The sequence below is a fragment of the Schistocerca cancellata genome, chromosome 3 (genome assembly GCF_023864275.1).
Source record: "Schistocerca cancellata isolate TAMUIC-IGC-003103 chromosome 3, iqSchCanc2.1, whole genome shotgun sequence".
Taxonomy (NCBI): Eukaryota; Metazoa; Arthropoda; class Insecta; order Orthoptera; family Acrididae; genus Schistocerca; species Schistocerca cancellata.
This window is the reverse complement of record NC_064628.1, coordinates 592,338,012-592,355,660: the sequence shown is the minus strand read 5'-3', so window position 1 is coordinate 592,355,660 and position 17,649 is coordinate 592,338,012. Positions and strand designations below refer to the sequence as shown.

General features: G+C 37.3%; 1 protein-coding gene across 2 annotated transcripts in view; it reads right to left on the bottom strand.

Moving 5' to 3' along the window:
• Positions 1-17,649, bottom strand: part of LOC126175459 (proton-coupled folate transporter-like) — a 254,716-nt gene that overhangs the window by 60,783 nt on the left and 176,284 nt on the right. For both annotated transcript variants that reach the window (XM_049922264.1, XM_049922263.1), the window contains 2 exons: positions 16,816-16,917; positions 867-1,004 (listed from right to left, as the gene is read on the bottom strand). In XM_049922264.1, coding sequence (XP_049778221.1) covers positions 867-1,004; positions 16,816-16,917 — 240 coding nt within the window. The remainder of the gene's footprint in view (positions 1-866; positions 1,005-16,815; positions 16,918-17,649) is intronic.

Below are 17,649 nucleotides of genomic sequence, written 5' to 3'. Positions count from 1 at the left end.
ACTTGCTTTCCAGTTTACATGAATTTCATGAAATAAATGCATGAAATGAAGGCCGATGCCTATCAGACTGAAGTACAAGAAAGTGTGTTCTCAATGGCTACCAATGATATAATAATATCTTATTAAGACTGTATCACCCTGGAGACAAGGGCATGCTCAGTGATAGGCAGAGGAGGGGAGGTCGTGTGCCCCCTCTGTCCCACCCCAGCCCACACCCTGCTCCCAATGAAAATAATCTTCACAAACTCCACCACCAAACAGATATGTAATGGATACTGGCTAATACCAAATGTACGTGGAGCCATATGTCATAAAATCTCAATACTACTCCATCATTCATTGTGAAACTAACACGAGAGATATAGACTGAGTGACTGTTTGTGTAAAAATCTAGAGGGATTTTCTGTTTTAATTGTATGTATATGTCACTCATCATTCACCAGTATATGATTAATTGCTGGTCCTTGTTTTCATTCTGTTTAATAGTTTCCTCCCTAATAATACGACTATCAAAAATGTCAAATGTGTGTGAAATCTTATGGGACTTAAGTGCTAAGGTCATCAGTCCCTAAGCTTACACATTACTTAACTGAAATTATCCTAAGGACAAACACACACACCCATGCCCGAGGGAGGACTCAAACCTCTGCCAGGACCAGCCGCACAGTCCATGACTGCAGCACCTTAGACCGCTCGGCTAATCCCGCACGGCAATACGATTATCATAACAAATACTTAATTGTATAAATCAGATTATTGTTTCCAAAAACTTCACTATCTTTGCTTGAAAAATCTTCAGTAGTGCAATCATTTGCAATTTCAGTATAAATGATTAAAAAAGTGTGATTGACAACTCATTAACTTACCCAGATACAGGTACCATGAATACGGTGAAAAAGCTGCGAGCAATGCAGATATGATCTTGCAAATGAAACCAACCGCAGCAACAAGTGTTTCAGAAAAGTGAAGAACATTTACAAAAATGTAAATAGTTCCAAATGTACCTAAAATGAAATAAAATATACATTATTTAGATAAATAAGCCAAATAGAAGTGGAGACATCAATATTCTAGTGTAAGAATGGATAGTTTCAAAAAGTAATTTTCTGGGTAATCAGAAGGATTATGTTGATATGAAACCGACTACCAACAGTAATCATATAATACAAATTACATAAAACAAATACATAAAACAAAACTGGTATGTCAAAAGTCTGTATACCTTTCTTTCCAATGAAGAAGAAAGAGAAGAAGGAGATGCAAGTTGGAGTATAGATATATAAGTTCATCATCAATTTTATTATAAGTTAACACTACAACTTACACAGTAATATGTAAAGATCTGCACAGTCATTTTCTTAAGTAATAAATGATATCTAATGATAGCTTGCTTTCATCAGTACCTGCCAATGTTTCACACAAAGTTAATTAATGGATACACGTCATCAAACATTGACATCTGTTAACAGAATTCATTTAAAAAGAGACCAATGTTGCTGTTTACAGAATTTGGTGAAAGATTACCTTAAGCACATCCCGTATACATACACTCATGACTTAAGTTCAACTAACCTTCTCCCTACAATTCTTATGTGTAGGTCTATAAAATACTGTCCAACTAGAATCCCAAATAGAATAAGAGGAACATAATAATAATAATGCCATATGGCTCAATGGTCTAGCCCACAGCTCTCATTACATGAAGATACGCACAGCGCTTTTTAAGATGGATACATTTTTTTGCAAAGCACACACAGAATCTATACAGTTATATTGGCTTTGCAACTGTTTACATTACAAGCCTCCCACCTGTCTTCTCCCACCAGGCTTGAAGACGGCAGTGATGATAATGATGATGATCATGATCATGATGATGATGACAATGAGCTGGTGCACCTTTCTTAGCATCTCAGGTTACTTGAATGGTTATTTATTACAAGCACCTGGTCTGTCCAAACCAATATCCATCATATCACAATGATTTCCAATGTGTCCTCTAGCTCTTTCATATGGTGTATTCTTCCTATACACAGAACTGCAAAATAAATATAGTTACATCTACAAAAACTACCAGTATAAAAGTATACTGTAGTATGGCTGCAAATCTTAAGGAACATACCATCTAAATATCACAAATCTTCAAAAATAAAGAGGATGAACTTCTAATAGGCAAACAGGAAATTGAGAAAGCAGGTGGGTGTATGTCAATGTCTTTTGCATATTAGAACACTACAAGGAAATGAATGAAATCAAATATATACACTTTGATGGATATAAGCTAACATCATGTTACTGCCAAACCAGTAAATGCAATGCAGGAGTGGCCATATATAGACAAAATGAAATCATTACCAAGACCCTTCAGATAAATGAATTTTTTGATGAATGCCTCTTTGAGTGCTTTACCACAATGGTGGATCATAAAACACACAAGTTAATAGCACTGTCAATTTACAGCCTGCTACCATGAAACATCATAAAGCTTAAAAAGCAGATAGAAACCGTTTTTATAAAGTTATACGAAAGTGACAGAAGAATCATTAATTGTGGAGATTTCAAATTTTTTTCAGGTAGTAATAACTGAGGACACATACAGATGCTTACAAAATTCTATCAGACTGTGGCAGTAGCTATGTAGAACAGTCTATTCAAGTGATTTCCCAGTGTGTTACCAAACACTGAGTGGCACATAAAGCATACAACTCTAGAAAAACCTGAATTTGCCAAACAGCCTTATGAAAAGCACAAGCCCCTGTTTAACATGTTGACTGCCATGGGCTGCCAGTGGACACTGCAGAGCCTCAACACTAGAAGCAGTGTGCTTGCCAGTGGCCACACTGCTACATCAGTTCACATTAACAAAAAAACTGGAAATCACATAAAATTAATATATTTTGACTCCTTATTTACTTATATCAGTTATAGGTCAAAATTTTGAAGGGAAAAAAATCTAGGATGCCTCCAGATACATCACACTTGCGCACCATTAGGACACTGACTACTGCTGCCTAATTACCTCACAACAAAAATTAGAAACAAAAAATTGTTGTAAACAATAGGTAAACTACAATCAAAATTAATTAACTTGTCCAATACACAGTTACTGAATAGGTGAGCAGGATGCAGGTACAAAGCAATCAGTATGTCTTTGAAAAACAAGATGGGCAAAGAGATTTGTTGCAGGTTTCACAGAGTTTGACTGCTGTCTTCATTTATTTCAAAGCTACAGATCTTCCACGAGTTTCAGAAATCTTTAAGTTATACTCCTGACATCTCTTTTACATTTACTGAGAGAGGTGGCACTGTGGTTAGCAGGCATGACCCATATTCACAAGGACGACAGTTCAAATCCCTGTCTGACCATACAGATTTAGATTAGATTAGATTCCATGATTTCTGTAAATGACTTAAGGCAAATGCTGCCATGTTTCCTTTGAAAGGTCATGGTTGATTTACTTTCTTACCCTTCACAGATCCCAGTTTGTGCTATATCTCTAATGACCTTGCTGTCCATGGGACATCGAACTCTAACCTTCTTCCTTTCCTTCTTTTGTGCTTTTCTATTTCTTTTATCTTTCTTGTGCAACTGTCAAGCAGTGGTCTTTTGAATTTCCCGATATCAGACCATGAGACTGTGGTAGTCTATGTTGTTGTTGTTGTGGTCTTCAGTCCTGAGACTGGTTTGATGCAGCTCTCCATGCTACTCTATCCTGTGCAAGCTTCTTCATCTCCCAGTATCTACTGCAACCTACATCCTTCTGAATCTGCTTAGTGTATTCATCTCTTGGTCTCCCTCTACGATTTTTACCCTCCACACTGCCCTCCAATGCTAAATTTGTGATCCCTTGATGCCTCAAAACATGTCCTACCAACCGATCCCTTCTTCTAGTCAAGTTGTGCCACAAACTTCTCTTCTCCCCAATCCTATTCAATACCTCCTCATTAGTTACGTGATCTACCCACCTTATCTTCAGCATTCTTCTGTAGCACCACATTTCGAAAGCTTCTATTCTCTTCTTGTCCAAACTAGTTATCGTCCATGTTTCACTTCCATACATGGCTACACTCCATACAAATACTTTCAGAAACGACTTCCTGACACCTAAATCTATGCTCGATATTAACAAATTCCTCTTCTTGAGAAACGCTTTCCTTGCCATTGCCAGTCTACATTTTATATCCTCTCTACTTCGACCATCATCGGTTATTTTACTCCCTAAATAGCAAAACTCCTTTACTACTTTAAGTGTCTCATTTCCTAATCTAATTCCCTCAGCATCACCCGACTTAATTTGACTACATTCCATTATCCTCGTTTTGCTTTTGTTGATGTTCATCTTATATCCTCCTTTCAAGACAATGTCCATTCCGTTCAACTGCTCTTCCAAGTCCTTTGCTGTCTCTGACAGAATTACAATGTCATCGGCAAACCTCAAAGTTTTTACTTCTTCTCCATGAATTTTAATACCTACTCCGAATTTTTCTTTTGTTTCCTTTACTGCTTGCTCAATATACAGATTGAATAACATCGGGGAGAGGCTACAACCCTGTCTTACTCCTTTCCCAACCACTGCTTCCCTTTCATGTCCCTCGACTCTTATAACTGCCATCTGGTTTCTGTACAAACTGTAAATAGCCTTTCGCTCCCTGTATTTTACCCCTGCCACCTTCAGAATTTGAAAGAGGGTATTCCAGTTAACATTGTCAAAAGCTTTCTCTAAGTCTACAAATGCTAGAAACGTAGGTTTGCCTTTTCTTAATCTTTCTTCTAAGATAAGTCGTAAGGTCAGTATTGCCTCACGTGTTCCAACATTTCTACGGAATCCAAACTGATCTTCCCCGAGGTCGGCTTCTACCAGTTTTTCCATTCGTCTGTAAAGAATTCGCGTAAGTATTTTGCAGCTGTGACTTATTAAACTGATAGTTCGGTAATTTTCACATCTGTCAACACCTGCTTTCTTTGGGATTGGAATTATTATATTCTTCTTGAAGTCTGAGGGTATTTCGCCTGTCTCATACATCGTGCTCACCAGATGGTAGAGTTTTTTCATGACTGGCTCTCCCGAGGCCATCAGTTGTTCAAATGGAATGTTGTCTACTCCCGGGGCCTTGTTTCGACTCAGGTCTTTCAGTGCTCTGTCAAACTCTTCACGCAGTATCTTATCTCCCATTTCGTCTTCATCTACATCCTCTTCCATTTCCATAATATTGTCCTCAAGTACATCGCCCTTGTATAAACCCTCTATATAATCCTTCCACCTTTCTGCCTTCCCTTCTTTGCTTAGAACTGGGTTTCCATCTGAGCTCTTGATATTCATACAAGTGGTTCTCTTTTCTCCAAAGGTCTCTTTAATTTTCCTGTAGGCAGTATCTATCTTACCCCTAGTGAGACAAGCCTCTACATCCTTGCATTTGTCCTCTAGCCATCCCTGCTTAGCCATTTTGCACTTCCTGTCGATATCATTTTTGAGACGTTTGTATTCCTTATTGCCTGCTTCATTTACTGCATTTTTATATTTTCTCCTTTCATCAATTAAATTCAATATTTCTTCTGTTACCCAAGGATTTCTATTAGCCCTCGTCTTTTTACCTACTTGATCCTCTGCTGCCTTCACTACTTCATCCCTCAGAGCTACCCATTCTTCTTCTACTGTATTTCTTTCCCCCATTCCTGTCAATTGTTCCCTTATGCTCTCCCTGAAACTCTCTACAACCTCTGGTTCTTTCAGTTTATCCAGGTCCCATCTCCTTAAATTCCCACCTTTTTGCAGTTTCTTCAGTTTCAATCTGCTGTTCATAACCAATAGATTGTGGTCAGAATCCACATCTGCCCCAGGAAATGTCTTACAATTTAAAACCTGGTTCCTAAATCTCTGTCTTACCATTATATAATCTATCTGATACCTTTTAGTATCTCCAGGATTCTTCCAGGTATACAACCTTCTTTTATGATTCTTGAACCAAGTGTTGGCTATGATTAAGTTATGCTCTGTGCAAAATTCTACAAGGCGGCTTCCTCTTTCATTCCTTCCCCCCAGTCCATATTCACCTACTATGTTTCCTTCTCTCCCTTTTCCTACTGACGAATTCCAGTCACCCATGACTATTAAATTTTCATCTCCCTTCACTACCTGAATAATTTCTTTTATCTCGTCATACATTTCATCTATTTCTTCATCGTCTGCAGAGGTAGTTGGCATATAAACTTGTACTACTGTAGTAGGCATGGGCTTTGTGTCTATCTTGGCCACCATAATGCGTTCACTATGCTGTTTGTAGTAGCTAACCCGCACTCCTATTTTTTTATTCATTATTAAACTTACTCCTGCATTACCCCTATTTGATTTTGTATTTATAACCCTGTAATCACCTGACCAAAAGTCTTGTTCCTCCTGCCACCGAACTTCACTAATTCCCACTATATCTAACTTTAACCTATCCATTTCCCTTTTTAAATTTTCTAACCTACCTGCCCGATTAAGGGATCTGACATTCCACGCTCCGATCCGTAGAACGCCAGTTTTCTTTCTCCTGATAACGACGTCCTCCTGAGTAGTCCCCGCCCGGAGATCCGAATGGGGGACTATTTTACCTCCGGAATATTTTACCCAAGAGGACGCCATCATCATTTAATCATACAGTAGAGCTGCATGTCCTCAGGAAAAATTACGGCCGTAGTTTCCCCTTGCTTTCAGCCGTTCGCAGTACCAGCACAGCAAGGCCGTTTTGGTTAATGTTACAAGGCCAGATCAGTCAATCATCCAGACTGTTGCCCCTGCAACTACTGAAAAGGCTGCTGCCCCTCTTCAGGAACCACATGTTTGTCTGGCCTCTCAACAGATACCCCTCCGTTGTGGTTGCACCTACGGTACGGCCATCTGTATCGCTGAGGCACGCAAGCCTCCCCACCAACGGCAAGGTCCATGGTTCATGGGGGTAGTCTATGTTGGCTCCTATTAAACATTGACCAAGATATTGTACCCAATTTCCTGTACAACAGTGCCAACTCAATCAAAAAATACAAATTAATGCTCAGTACTGCAACTAGAAATGTACGAAGACATAACTGTGACTGAGACTAAACTGATAATATGTTACGAAGCAAGATAACATTTAAAGGGTACATTCAACTATAGTACAGTATATGTTTCATCAACGAGCTGCATTGGCTGTGAATGTATTATCAGATTACACTTTACTAAACACAATGAAGCTTGTGGCCACCAACAGACACATGGTGTCAGCATCAGGCTATGTTGTGTTTGCTGGTGGCCTTGTGGCAGCTGGCATGTGAAGCAGACATGTATTCTAACCCCCACTTCAAGATATGGGGACCCAATCATCAAATAAGCTGTGGAAATTATAAAGTGTGCCAACAATTTTAATAAAGACTCAAGCTATACATTCATCAATGTATGCAACCAAGCACCTGATATCAAAGGAATGCATGATTATGGCCATTGTTGTACACTGTAATGAAAACAAAGATGCTGTGGATGATGTGTCATTGTTGGCACCAATGTAAATTCTGATAATAGCGGAAACTACTGCAGTATATACAGCTACATGATTCTGTTACTCCTTTGACAATCAGTTGCTTTCCTGATGAAGAGAACGGTGGAAATTGTCAACAGAGAATTAACCAATATGTTCAGTGAAAACAGTTATACAACAAATTCAAAATGGTTAATCCATTAAGTTGTATAAAAAATATTGATATTATTTCTAGAATAAATTAATTATCTAAAAACCCATATGGATGTCCTGCCAACAACAGACTCTGAGAAAATATTTTGTTAAGGATTTTGGTTTTTGTCACCAGATGATAAATTGAAAATATGCTCATACATGCCTAACCTTTTAAAAAGAATCCAGACAGATTCTTTTATTCTACTGTGAATGTATGATGTTCGGTACTCATCAAAACTGTGAGACAGGCCATAACAAATGTCAATACCTTCAATTTTGGGCAATGCTCTTACCATGTTAATGTTCCAAGTAAGCTCATGAGGGGCTCAGACAGATGCTGTCTTGCATAATTTGTTATACTGGTAATCCTGGAAGGAAGGTGTTTCACAGAATCAAAATGTTGTTTCAGACAGATAGTGATTCAGTTGCCAGAAGTCCATCTGCATACTTAAATAAACTATCAGTCCTCAGAGAACTCTGATGCTGGTCATGAGTCAGGACAAAATAGTTCAGTAATTCAGAGCACTGCCTGTTAAAAGTATTCATTATTGTTAGAATTCTGGCAGGACACCACAGAATAAATACACCAGGAACTTTCATAAAGGTATGCTGGATTGAAAGGTTTGCTACCAAAACAGCTCTCAAACTCATACGTGATGACAAATGTAAATTTTAACCCAGTTGGTATCAACTTTTCAGTGTCATTGCAGATTTATTATGTTACAGTTTCAGCATTTCTGAACAAATTTCATTGATATAAGTTTATCTGTTTCATTCTTTGATTCTGTCAGTGAATATAACACAGTTCAGGAACACTAAACACTTAAACTGCACAGTTCTCCACAACGTCCTCTCTACCAGGGCAAAGGACAATAAACAGGAAAACTGAAAATAAGTACTGGCAAACTGAAGATTTGAGTCTATGCTAATAGAGAATGAAGTATAATGCCAAGATGAATTATATTTTTATTTTAGTAACAAAATGGAAAGATACATTTATGTCACTGAATCAGTGTACATACCATTTAATTATTAAAAGGGTAACATGGGGGCATTGCAAGCATATGTTGTCCAATCATACTGTAGTCAATGTAGAAATTTTAAACTTCATACAATTGATTGTGATAATTACAGTTTTGTAAGTGGTGGACGTGAGAAGACATCCTGCAAGGCTGTCTGCCAAGAGGACAATAGGTCAAGCTCCAGCAACTACTACAATTTTATATTATTCCCTTATCAGAAACATCATCCCCCATGAACCATGGACCTTGACGTTGGTGGGGAGGCTTGCGTGCCTCGGTGATACAGATTGCCGTACTGTAGGTGCAACCACAATGGAGGAGTATCTGTTGAGAGGCCAGGCAAATGCGTGGCTCCTGAAGAGGGGCAGCAACCTTTTCAGTAGTTGCAGGGGTAACAGTCTGGATTATTGACTGATCTGGCCTTGTAACGCTAACCAAAACGGCCTTGCAGTGCTGGTATTGCGAACGGCTGAAAGCAAGGGCAAATAACAGCCGTAATTTTTCCCAAGAGCATGCAGCTTTACTGTATGGTTAACTGATGATGGTGTCCTCTTGGGTAAAATGTTCCGGAGGTAAAATAGTCCCCCATTCAGATCTCTGGGCAGGGACTGCACAGGAGGACACCATTATCAGGAGAAAGAAAACTGGCGTTATACAGACTGGAGCATGGAATGTCAGATCCCTTAATTAGGCAGGTAGGTTACAAAATTTAAAAAGGCAAATAGATTGGTTAAAGTTAGATATAGTGAGAATTAGTGAGTTCAGTGGCAGGAGGAACAAGACTTCTGGTCAGGTGAATACAGGGTTATAAACACAAAATCAAATAGGGGTAATGCAGGAGTAGGTTTAATAATGAATAAAATATTAGGAGTGCAGGTAAGCTACCACAAACAGCATAGTAAGCACGTTATTGTGGCCAAGATAGACATGAATCCCATGCCTACCACAATAGTACAAGTTTATATGCCAACTAGCTTTGCAAATTAAGAAGAAATCGATGAAATGTACGACGAGATAAAAGAAATTATCCAGCTAGTGAAAGGAGGCGAAAACTTAATAGTCATAGGTGACAGGAATTTGGTAGTAGGAAAAGGAAGAGAAGGAAATGTAATAGGTGAATATGGAATGGTGGTAAGGAATGAAACAGGAAGCCATCTGGTAGAATTTTGCACAGAGCATAACTTAATCATAGCTAACACTTGGTTCAAGAATCATGAAAGAAGGTTGTATACACAGACAAGGCATAGAGATACTGGAAGGTTTCAGATAGTTTATATAACGGTAAGACAGACATTTAGGAAGCATGTTTTAAACTGTAAGACATTTCCAGGGGCAGATGTGGACTCTGACCACAATCTATTGGTTATGAATTGTAGACCAAAACTGAAGAAACTGCAAAAAGGTGGGTATTTAAGGAGGTGGGACCTGGATACACTGAATAAACCAGAGGTTGTACAGAGTGCCAGGGAGAGCATTAGTGAACTATTGACAAAATGGGGGAAAGAAATATAGTAGAAGAAGAATGGGTAGCTTTGAGAGATGAAATAGTGGAAACAGCAGATGATCAAGTAGGTAAAGAGACGAGGGCTAGTAGAAATCCTTGGGTAACAGAAGATTTATTGAATTTAATTGATGAGAGGAGAAAATACAAAAATACAGTATATGAATCAGGCAAAAAGGAATACAAACTTCTCAAAAATTAGATCAACAGGAAGTGCAAAATGGCTAAGCAGGGATGGCTAGAGGACAAATGAATGGATGTAGAGGCTTATCTCACTAGGGGTAAGATAGATACTGCCTACAGGAAAATTAAAGAGACCTTTGGAGAAAAGAGAACCACTTGTATGAATATCAAGAGCTCAGATGGAAACCCAGTTCTAAGCAAAGAAGGGAAAGCAGAAAGGTGGATGGAGTATATAGAGGGTCTATACAAGGGCGAAGTGCGTTAGGACAGTATTGTGGAAATGGGAGAGGATGTAGATGAAGATGAAATGGGAGATATGATACTGCTTGAAGAGTTTGACAGAGCACTGAAAGACCTAAGTCAAAACAAGGCCCTGGGTGTAGACAACATTCCATTAGAACTACTGATAGCCTTGGGAGAGCCAGCCCTGACAAAACGCGACCATCTGGTGAGCAAGATACATGAGACAGGTGAAATACCCTCAGACTTCCAGGAGAATATAATAATTTCAATCCCAAAGAAAGCAAGTGTTGACAAATGTGAAAATTACTGAACTATCAATTTAATAAGTCACGGATGCAAAATACTAACACCCATTCTTTATGGATGATTGGAAAAACTGGTAGAAGCCGACCTCGGGGAGATCAGTTTGGATTCCGTAGAAATGTTGGAACACATGAGGCAATACTGACACTATGACTTGTCTTATAAGATAGATTAAGGAAAGGCAAACCTACATTTCTAGCATTTGTAGACTTAGAGAAAGCTTTTGACAATGTTGACTGGAATACCCTCTTTCAAATTCTGAAGGTGGAAGGTGTAAAGTACAGGGAGTGAAAGGCTATTTACAATTTGTACAGAAACCAGATGACAGTTTAAGAGTCGAGGGGGATGAAAGGGAAGCAGTGGTTGGGAAGGGAGTGAGACAGGGTTGTAGCCTATCCCCGATGTTATTCAATCTGTACATTGAGCAAGCAGTAAAGGAAACAAAAGAAAAATTCGGAGTAGGTATTAAATTCCATGGAGAAGAAATAAAAACTTTGAGGTTTGCCACTGACATTGTAATTCTGTCAAAGACAGAAAAGGACATGGTAGAGCAGTTGAACAGAATTGACAGTGTCTTGAAAGGAGGATATAAGATGAACATCAACAAAAGTAAAACGAGGATAATGGAATGTAGTCGAATTAAATCGGGTGATGCTGAAGGAATTAGATTAGGAAATGAGACACTTAAAGTGGTAAATGAGTTTTGCTATTCTGGGAGAAAAATAACTGATGATGGTTGTAGTAGAGAGGATATAAAATGTAGACTGACAATGTCAAAGAAAGCATTACTGAAGAAGAGAAATATGTTAACATCAGGTATAGATTTAAGTGTCATGAAGTCGTTTCTGAAAGTATTTGTATGGAGTGTAGCCATGTGTGGAAGTGAAACATGGACGATAAATAGGTCAGACAAGAAGAGAATAGAAGCTTTCGAAATGTGGTGCTACAGAAGAACGCTGAAAATTAGATGGGTAGATCACATGACTAATGTGGAGGTATTGAATAGAATTGGGGAGAAGAGAAGTTTGTGGCACAACTTGACTAGAAGAAGGGATCAGTTGGTAGTACATGTTCTGAGGCATCAAGGGATCACCAATTTGGTACTGGAGGGAAGCATGGAGGGTAAAAATCGTAGAAGGAGACCAAGAGATGAATACACTAAGCACATTCAGAAGGCTGTAGGTTGCAGTAGGTACTGGGAGATGAAGAAGCTTGCACAGGATAGAGTAGGATGGAGAACTGCATCAAACCAGTCTCTGGACTGAAGACCAAAACAACAACATCAGAAACATACATATTTTACACAATTCTATGTTATCATTGTCCAAAACGTTTCCATTTCCAATGCATTTTCTGTTCCTTGAGAATGACAGCTAAACTTTTCATCTGAGCCCTTTTCAGGGCTATCAACCATCCATCAACAACCATCTATTGTAGAATTTTAAAACATATTCTGAGCTCAAATATAATGAGGTACCTGGAACAGAATTACCTTGTCTCTGCCAAGTAGCACTGGGCCTGAAAAAATGTTAGTCTTGTAAAACCTAACTTGTGCACTTCTTACATCATAATTTCCAATCCATGGAAGACAATCAATTGGATGCAGTATTCTCTACTTCTAAACAACATCTGGCCCAGTGCCACACTAACACTTATTAATCATAGTATGAAAAAAATCAACTGCAGATGATGCAACTCCCTATAATAAGTAATATCACAAAAATGCTGCTCAGATAATGAGTCAGATCTTAATAAGATTTCAATGTGGTGGAAAGATTTTCAGAAGCATAAAACTGTGCAGTTCACAAAATACACAACTGTAGTATCCTTCGATTACAATATCACTGTGTCACCATTGGAATCAGTCCACTATACAACAATATTTGGGACAACACAAGCTAACCTTGAGTAAAGCAGATGGCAGACTTTGGCTAAATGATAGGATACTGGGAAAAAGTAGTCAGTAGTCAGTATTCACAGGAGACTGTTTCCAACATGCTCTTGTAACCCATGTTAGAGCACTGCTGAAATATATGGGACACTGAATACCGAGATACTGAATGTATACAAAGAAGGGCAACACAAATGGTCACATGCTTGTTTGATGCACCTAAGACCATGATGGAAAAGATGAAAAACCACAATTGGCAACACTTGAAGAAAAATGCTAACTATTCAGCTTACAAAGTTTCAAGAACCAGTATGAAGTGAGGAATCTAAAAATATGGTACAGTCTCTGCCCACAAAGGCATTTAAATAGCCATTCTTATCATGCTTCATATGAGAAGGAAACCTAATACGTGATACAATAGGTAGTACCCTGTCTTCTGGACTTCAAAGTGTTTTGCAATATGTGGATGTACACACAGATGTAGATGAAGTTTTTTGGGTTATCAGATTGTGTGTTTCTTCACATCTTAAGAAAACTCTGTGTGAGAGAAAGACCCAAGAAAATGTATCTTTTCCTCCTGGACATTTACTATCATGTTACACATTATCGCAGGTAGTGACAGGTATGTTCACTTCTTGCACTTAGAATTAGAAACGAAAAATATGCAGGAACTCCAACTGACCATCAAATGAAGAGTTAAAAAGGGTCTCAAATGAATGGAAGATAACAGCAATAACATACGGCATGTTAGGACACTTTGCAACAGACAAAGACAGAATTATCCTACTTGTTCTTATACCACTCCTTTTTCTTCTTTTTTAATGGTAATGCATATACTATGAGCACACAAAAATCATCAAATTGTAACTCATGCAGTATTTCACTAAATTTTATTATTCACAGTACAATTTACAGTCTGCTAATGACAACAGTGTAAATAGTGCTTGTGACAATATTTTATTGAAAGAAATATTCTTACTATACCTGTGAACCATGTGCTCTTCAGAATACCACCCCACTAAAAGTAGTTGTTTCAAAATTTATGTAGAATATTTGAAAACACCTCAGTCTCTTCTTCCAAGCAAACATGTTGCTATTTCTACAAAAAACTTAATATTTCAGAACCTATATGTATTCAAAATCTTCATTTCCCAGAATATTCCAATCACTGTAACTCTTTCCAAAGTTCAGTGTTATACTTTTGTGTCCCTGAGTTTTCTCTTTTGAAAAATGTTTACTTTTGCTTAAATAAACTGTTAGTTTATTAATTACTCCAATTAAAAAATTTCACTATCTAGAAAATTCTTGGAAAACTTTGGTAATCCTTGTACACATTAAAACTTTGCTCCCATAAAATTTGCATCTATTACTTATTCATTTCATAAGTATACACTTTTCAGTAAAACAAATTTACTCCATCACCTATTGTATCTTCTATCTTCCATTTCTCTATCTTTTATGTTAATATCCAAAATGTAATAGTCATGAATTTTATTGTTTTGTAATTTCTGTAATACGTATGTCTATAAATAGACATCATGCACAAATTCTCAGAAAGTCAACAGACAATAGTTAAGTGAAGATCTGTCACTGCTGTGTAATGATTTCAGCAAACCATTTGTAGGATGTGTAATTTATCAATCTGTGTTGTGCAATCTAGATCATAATAGTAACGAGCTGATCATCTGAACTGTTTGGAAATAATACTTAAGAGAGAACTGGGGGGGGGGGGGGGGGGGGGGGAAATCAGATGCATTATGTCATTATTAACTTTAATATTGCAATTCATAAGTCCAATACAATGATACTTTGGACATGCTTGCATGTTGAAGGAATAGGCACTTCAGTGACTGCAGCTATTATGAAACACATGGCTTTCAATTAAAATTTCTGCCCTGTATGGGAATGTATATAATGAGCGTATGAAGGCAGGCTGTATGCCATATGGTAGTTTGCATCTGGCCATGAGTCATGCTCAGATAGCCTATTGGTAAGGCAACTGCTCGCAATAAGTGGGAAACCAGATTTGAGTCCTGCTCCAGCACAAATTGTTGTCATTCCCTTATACAACTGTTGGTTGTCCATACTTGCAGCTGCAAATACATTTCATTGTTATTAACTTTTAGAACGGAAGTGCAGTTATTGAAAGAAGATTAGGCTGATGGATTTTAATTAGACTGAAGAGAGTCCAAACAGGTTGGTAATGTTAGTATCTCCCTTGATTTCACAACTAGACAGCTAAGAATCTAACTTTGCATCTTTGGACATTAATGATTCTGGGAAAAAAAATCATGTTGGTAATCTAGTTTCTTAAGTACCTGTGAAGATTTTGCACAATAAAGTTGGATTTCAAAATTCCAGTGGCACAATGGATTTGTTCTACATTCACCATTAACATTGCTTTCCAATCCACCATGTGGTTGTGCCAGAACCACATCTGTTTAACAAAGTAAAAATAGGGGTAGAATGTTCTGATAATCACAGAATGAAACAGAAAATGTGAAAAGTCTGAATAAAAGAATATAACTACCTATGACAACAAAATAACAAATTTTATCTCATGTCACAAAAAGTTATTCACTAACTTCATACGCAAGGGCGAAGAAACAATAAAGCGGCTCTCAATTAAACCAGAGCTGATGATCTTAATCTATTTTATCTATTTATTCTTGAAATTTGATAAACATTTTTCTGCTTTATCATTTACTATTTTACATTATAACTAAAGTTTTCTTGTCCAGCATATTGATTATCTTGCTACAGGTTCCAGAGTTTCATCATTAATCCAGTAAAACAAACTCCAATAGAAAATTATACAAATAATGTCTTTGGGAAACTTATTAACTGGTTTTCTGCAAATGGTCTTGCTCTGAACTTTGAAAAGAAACACAGTACATCCAATTTTCTGCTGCAAGGAGTACAGTTTCTTCAATAAATATAAGTTTTTGGGTGTACATATAGATGAGAATCTTAACTGGAAAATTCATATTTCAGATCTCCTAAAGTGACTAGGTTCAGCAACTTCTGCAATCAGAATAATTGCCAATTTTGAGCATATAGAAATTAGTAACCTAACATACTTTGCAAATTTTCACTCTCTGATGTCATATGGAATAATATTTTGGGGTGCCTCAACACTTAGGCACAAAGTATTCACTGCTCAAAAGAAAGTGTTTAGAATAACGTGTGGGGCTCATAATCATACATCTAGTAGACATCTGTTTTTTGGTTAGGAATTGTTACAACAGCGTGAAGCACATTTATTCAGTAACGAAATTTGTTCTCGACAACATGGCCCAGATCAAAAACAACAGTGACATTCGTGATTATAATACCAAGGAAAGAAAGACTTACATTAGCCTCTATTTAACCTATCTTTGGCACAGAAAGGGATAAAATATGCTGCTGTAAAACTTTTTAATAAATCACTAGATGAAATAAAATGTTTGACAGATAGGAGTAATAGTTTCAAAAATTAATTGAAATCATATCTCCTTTATTCTATACCATACATGAATTCTTGAATAGGAATAAATAAATCTATACTTGACACGTTCGTCATAATAATGTTTACCATGAGATTGATCAATGGAACACGTAACTAACTAACTAACAACTGTAGTATTGATTTTAAATAAAACGCTGCATCAGTTGCACTTTTATTTTTATTTTAACAACTGTGACCAGTTTCAGCCCCCAAGATCATTATCCAGCGACATATGCCTGGCATCCTGGGACAAGTCACTATGTGTTCTCACAGGACACCTGACGTAAAGCACTGTGCAATGCCTTTGGGAACTGAAGCTGGTCATGGTTGTTAATTTAAAAAGAAAAGTGCAACTGGTGTTGACATTTTATTCAAAACAAATTCTAAATTTCAAACAACAGTAATAATATGAGGTAAAATAGTACTAAACACTAAACTCATAATGGTTATATTGATGCACAGCAAAACAATAAATAATTAGATGTTAGATACTTACAAATTGCTGACATGGAAAGAGCAGCTATGGATAGCCTCGTATAATCTTCAACAGTCCACCCAAACTTCTTGATTGTGTATAGGTACATAATGCCACCTTCTCCTGTAAAATAACAGTTCTAGTTGTGGTTGGGTACACTTATTGTACATAAGCATCCTCATGTAACAACTGATTGGTACATTTGTTTATACTGTAACTGGCAGGTGTGTAGTGACTGTACAGGCACTATTCAGTTTCCAGAAATGTCTGCTCATATTCTGAAAGCTATAAACATGGTTCTTGTGAAGATTGTTTTACAGACAGCAAGTATAATGTGTCAAGCAGCAGACTGAAAGCTGTCAAACTACCAACTGCATCTTAATCTTTGATTCTGGTGACCATTTCATTTTCTCAAGTGAAGTATAGTCTAAGGGAGTGCATGTTTTTGATTTAGGAAGACTGCCACAAACATCTCATTATGAAAACTTAAGAGTTAAGCTGATTGGAAGTTACAGTTATAGCACAGAAATTTGCTAATGCTTTCACAGGCCAGCAGATGGTATTTGTGTGATACAGATGGCTTTTAAAGCTTCCAGTCAAATGAATAATAAGAATATTACATGTTGCATAAAGCAGACAACTAATATTAATCTGATAAGACAATCAGTAGAACATTCAACATTATTTATTCACAATTTTTGCTGTTCACTAATTATGTCATAACAAGTTTGCATCTGTAGACACTGTTAATGTTACATTAAATAATATCCAGAATAACCCAGGACACACCCACCAATCACATTTTTACTGTTATCTGTCTTGCCTACCCTGTCTTTCAGTAAGTAAGAGCTACCA